Raw genomic sequence first — 5,337 nt, forward strand, 5'->3', positions numbered from 1 at the left:
ATGACTAAGATAGGGTCAAGCAATAAGCACTCTTTCCTGGTAATGCTTCAAGTTCCTGTTTTGCCTTCCTTGGTAATAGTCTGTAACATGTAAGCTAATAACCCTTATATTCCCAAGTTATGTTTGATGTTAGTATTCTTCAGTGTGAGAAAGAAGCAAACTAGAACAATTGCATGTCATTATATACATGAGAATATCTTACCTTTAAATTAAAATAAAATATCTACACATTATTTGTCCTTATAGGATAAGTGACAGTGGTAGTATTAGATATTTTGTTCCTCTAAGAAATTGTCTTACTTAAGGTTTCTATTGTTGTAAGAACATACCATGTCCAAAGAGCTAATTCCATAGCAAAAGTTTTATTCAGCTTATATTCCACATTGCTGTTCATCATCAAAGTAGTTTGGAAAGAAACTGAAACAACACAGGTTCCTGGAGCCAGAAGCTCATGCATAGGCCATGGAGTGGTGATGCTTATTGACATGCTCCTTAAGTCTTGCTTCCATAAGGAGCACAAGACTACCACCACAAGGGTGTCCCCACCCACAATGAACTGGGTCCTCTCCCACCAATTAAGAAAATTCCTAAAAGCTTGATCTTAATGAGGCATTTTCTCAACTGAGGCTCCTCCTCTTGCAAGACTCTAGATCTTTTCAAGTTGCTATGAAACCAGTATGGCACTCTGAATGTAGTTGGCCTATGAGGAGGTGTGGCCTTGTAGGAGTGGGTGTGGCCTTTTTGGAGGAAGCATATCACTGTGAGGCTTTAAAGCTCTGCTCAGTGTGGAAGACAACATCCCTGCATGCAGAAGACTCTAAGCTTCCTCTCCACCACTACATATGCCCAGACACTTGCATGTTCACTTCCTTGATGATAGTGGACTGAACCTCTGAAACTGCAATGAAATGTTGAAAAGCCCTAATGAAATGTCTCTAATGAGTTGTCTTAGTCATAGTGGTTTTTCACAGCATTGAAACCCTAATTAAGACATCCAGCTAGCATAGAAACTCTCCCAGATATCAAAATTAATCAACAATAAAGAGTATTTTCAAGTCATTTGGCATTCAAACTTATTCTAGAGAAAAAACACAAATGATTGAGTCCATGACAAGCCTGACTAAAAACAAAAACAAAAAACAATACAAAAACAAACAAACAAAAAACAAACAAACAAACAAAACAAAAACAAACAAAAAAACCTACAACAACAATAAAACCAACCAAACAAACAAACAAAAGAAACACTCAGAGTGCATATGGGACCCATTAAGACCCCCATGAAGCACAGGGGCTACTCAGGAGTAGTGACCAACATATTGGGCAACCTCATAGAGTTTGAAACCCATGAGAACTGGCATAGAAAAGAGATCAGCACATATGCATTGAGTACACCTTCACTGTTTTATGAGAAGGAGGTCACACATAAATTTGAGACAGGAATTTCCAGGGAATAGACAGGCTGAAATGGTACATAGGTATGTTGGGAGTCAGATGTTTGGAGGAGAGCCAGGGGAACAGGCCAGTGGTGAGCTTTTTGATGGTCATCTGGGGCACTCAACAGAGACCTCCAAAAGATCACAGGATTCATCCCAGGCAAAGATTGCACAGGGAAAGAACTCAGGATCCACGCCCCACCATATATTATCTCACAGTTTATTTTTTTCTCTTTTAAATTACTCTTTGATCTGATCAGCTGGCTATTTGTTAAGAAACCAAAGAACCTAATGTGGATATGCCCAATTTTAACTACTTGCAGAAAATTTCTATTCTTCCTGGGTCTCCTGCTTCACATTTTGAGAACTTCATCTTAGAATTCATTTGTCCCTCAGTGTCCTCTAGTCCTTTGTGTGTCCTTTATTGTTTTTAAAGGTCAGCATCAATTTAATCTTTCTTAACTTCTACCTGGTCTCTTTTCTGCATGTTAATATTGGATTTCTTAAAAAGATATCTTAATGGGAATAGATGACCATGTTGTCAAGAGCACTACTGTACCGCAAAAAAACTGGATTTGTTTTCTTGAATTCATATCCAATGGTTAACAATCAGCTTTAATGCCAGCTCCATGGGATCTGACAACTCATGTCTCTGTGGTCACCTATACTCTCAAGCTCATGCCCTACTCCCACCCATATAAATAAAGATAATAAATCTTAAAATGAGAGACAAGTTTCATTTGGTTTCATTATTCAAATGAAACCTTATTTTGTCTGATTTCTGAATCTCTTTGGATCAGTTTTCTGGGTTGCACTTTGTGTAACAAGGCCACATTCCTTTTATCTATCACTCTTTCCCCAACTTGTTGTTTCTCCCTCAGACTTCATACCAGAGATTCTATCTATGTCCTGTCTTTCTCTGCTTCTTCCTAAAAATCCATTTTTTGCTGCCATCCCTGCTCCTCTAAGTCATATCTCCAATTCCTTGCTCACTATGCAGACCACAGAATCTAAGTCCTGTCCATTTTAGCCTGTGTGATATTAGATGTATGCACTGTTCACAGCCTGCGTTGCAACTTTCATCTTCCTTTGATGTTCTTTCTACCATAGTCCATCTCTTCCAACAAAGTGTTCACTAAAAGCATGTCATGTCACACGTATTAATTTTTAGAACAAAACAAATTTTATTGACAAAGATACTGAGGTTGTCAAAGACCCATAGGTACCCAACACAGGAAAACAAACATTTTTTTTCAATCGTATAAGTTTACATTTCTGTACTTTGTGATTTTTTTCAATTTAAGTGATATTTGACACCAGAGTATAGACATAGATATGGAGGTCACCGAGAAATTTGATAAAGTACACAGTAGGATTGGCTAGAACTTTGTAAACAACCTTTCCAAACTTTTTGGATCCATCATCTCTGGTGTACTGCACCCAGGAACCTATTAAGAAGTCATTGTCATCACCTGATCTCGCCTCAGCCAGAGGGGTCTCTGGAATGATGTGGAGGTTACCTTCCTTGTAGTCATCCAGGAGCTGATAGACGTAGAGGACCGGATCCTTCTTGTAGGAAATGTAAAAATAATCCTGTAAGAATGGCACCTGGGCTAGCACCATCCCACTCCAGTTGTCCTCAGAGCCATCTTTCCCCTCAAATTTGTGTTGTACCTCTCTGCCAACCAGTGTGCCTGCGAGGTGGACATCCCTCACCTGAGGAAAAACTACTTTGTGAGGCAAGACCTTAAGATTTAAAATCCTCTCATCGCTGTGGAGCTCCTGTCCGTAGACACTGTCAATTCCGTCATACTTCACCAAATAAAGAGAAGGGTTTGTTGGCAGTTGACCTAGAATGATGGCCTTCCAATGGGTGACAGGCTCATTACCTTCCTTCCACCCGTGAGAAATTCTGCAGCCAACAATATTCCCCAGGGCCTGGGAAGAAGGCTTCCTCCTACTCTTCTTCTTGAGTGATGTCATGCTCAGACTCTTCAGATGTATTGTCTTCTACCTGGCTGTAGACCTGTTGTGCTAGATCACACTGTCTTGTGGCTTCCATTCCCTTCAAATATCATACTTGCTCATTGCCTGGGACTGAAGATCTTGCCCGTTTAAACCAGACACAATGCTGTTGCCTCTATCATATATATGAATTCCTGATGGGCAATGGTTATGGGTTGGGAGTGAATGCTGGACCAAGACTCTTCTCTAAGAGAACTTCTGAGCAGGTGAAGAAGATTATGCTAAACAGTTTTGAGCTCCTAAAATTAATTTTATAAAAATAAGAAGTTAATAAGTCAGCCATGGTGGTACACGCATTTAATCCCAGAACTCAGAAGGCAAGGACAGGCAGATTTCTAAATTAGAGACCAGCCTGGTCTAAAAAGTGAGTTCCAGGGCAGTCAGTGCTATAGAGAGGAACCCTGTCTCAACAACAAAAACAACAACAACAACATCAAGTAAAAGAAAACAAATGAAAATCAAACGAAAAACAAACAAAACAGAAATACAAACAAAAAATAACAAAACAAACAATCAAATGGAGAAGTTAATAGGAAGTGGTAGTGACCCATAACTTTAATCATAGTACTCAAGAGGCAGAGTGAGGCAGACCTTAGTGAGAGAAAGACTAGTCTGGTCTACACAGTCAGTTTCCTGACAGCCAAATCTAAACATACAGAAACTCAAATAAAATTAACCAAGCAAGCAAACAAACAAACAAAGAAACAAAGAAACAAGGGAAACAAGGAAATAAAAATAGTGTAATTAACAAGTAATTCTCTAGAGCTCAGAATAACATACTCAGATCAACATTTATTTCTTCAGACCTGAGTAAATTTGTCTCTGATGAAGATCCTCTCCTTGAATTTCTATGTCAATTTAGGTGGTGCTATGACAATTACCCCCAATGATCAAGAAGAAGAGAAAAAAAAAAAAAAAGGCCAGAGTGGTCACCATGATTCTCTTGTACGCGTAAGCTCTGAGCTAAGTTCTTGCATTCACAAATATCTTCCCAGGGACACAGCACACCACTGTCCTTCTTTATTGTTTCTCCTGACCCAGCTTCAGAATTATTCGATGAAGCCATTGCATCACTGAACTCAAGAACAACTCAAAAAGTCGAGGCAATATCAGCCTTTTAGAACTAATAACTTCTAACATGCACATGGACAAACAGGAGCTTTGGCATTTTAGTGGAATTGTGATCTAGATATGGTTAGCAAGGATAATAAATTCAGGAGATAAACTAACCTAGACCATTCATCTCCCTTGCTAATAAACATGGGGAAAGTAGAATGTACAGTAACTCACTGTAGGAGAGAAAATTTTTAGCTTTCTGTAGCTATGAGGGTCCCAATTACTTCATAAATGTACTTACCCATAGAAAAATATCCTAGTCGTCAAGATCTCCTGATACAGACCAGGCACCAAAAGCCTGTGGGAAAAAATGACCTGGCTTTGACACACCACTGTGAAGATAGTGAACTCACCTTGAATGGATTCTAGCGCCTCCAAGTGGAATAGATGCGCAACCTCCAGCCAGTGCTCTGTGACATCACCCTAGTTCAGCTTACATCATAGAACCCCTCTCAGGCTGGTTCCTTCCCTAGTTACACTCAGAAACATTCAGCATCTCGAATTTACCTTTTCATATGGCCTCCTAGAAATAATAAATGAAATCCCAACTGAAAGGCCTGATGATCTGAGTAATATTCTGCCAAAGAATTACACCCTTGCATGGTTTTTATTGTTTGGTTGTTGAATTTTTATTTATTTGTTTGGTTTGTGTTTTGTTTTGTTTCATTTTTGTTTTTATTTTCGTTCTGAGAAAGTCTTCGGTTTCTGACTTGACAACATCCATGGTGGTTATTTTTCATGTTCCAACCTTTCCCTTGGT

At 39.1% G+C, this 5,337-nt stretch overlaps 1 protein-coding gene across 1 annotated transcript; it reads right to left on the minus strand.

The window, feature by feature from the left end:
* Nucleotides 1–2,735: 2,735 nt before the first annotated feature.
* Gm21118 (predicted gene, 21118) lies at nt 2,736–3,419 on the minus strand. Its single transcript, XM_011251090.1, has one exon. The coding sequence runs from the start codon at nt 3,417–3,419 to the stop codon at nt 2,736–2,738; it is 684 nt and encodes a 227-aa protein (XP_011249392.1).
* Nucleotides 3,420–5,337: the final 1,918 nt, after the last annotated feature.

Source organism: Mus musculus, chromosome Y (genome assembly GCF_000001635.26).
Source record: "Mus musculus strain C57BL/6J chromosome Y, GRCm38.p6 C57BL/6J".
Taxonomy (NCBI): Eukaryota; Metazoa; Chordata; class Mammalia; order Rodentia; family Muridae; genus Mus; species Mus musculus.

What these genes read in the sequence shown, in the direction of transcription:
- Gm21118 (XM_011251090.1), bottom strand. Translation starts at nt 3,419, where the DNA reads ATGACATCACTCAAGAAGAAGAGTAGGAGGAAGCCTTCTTCCCAGGCC.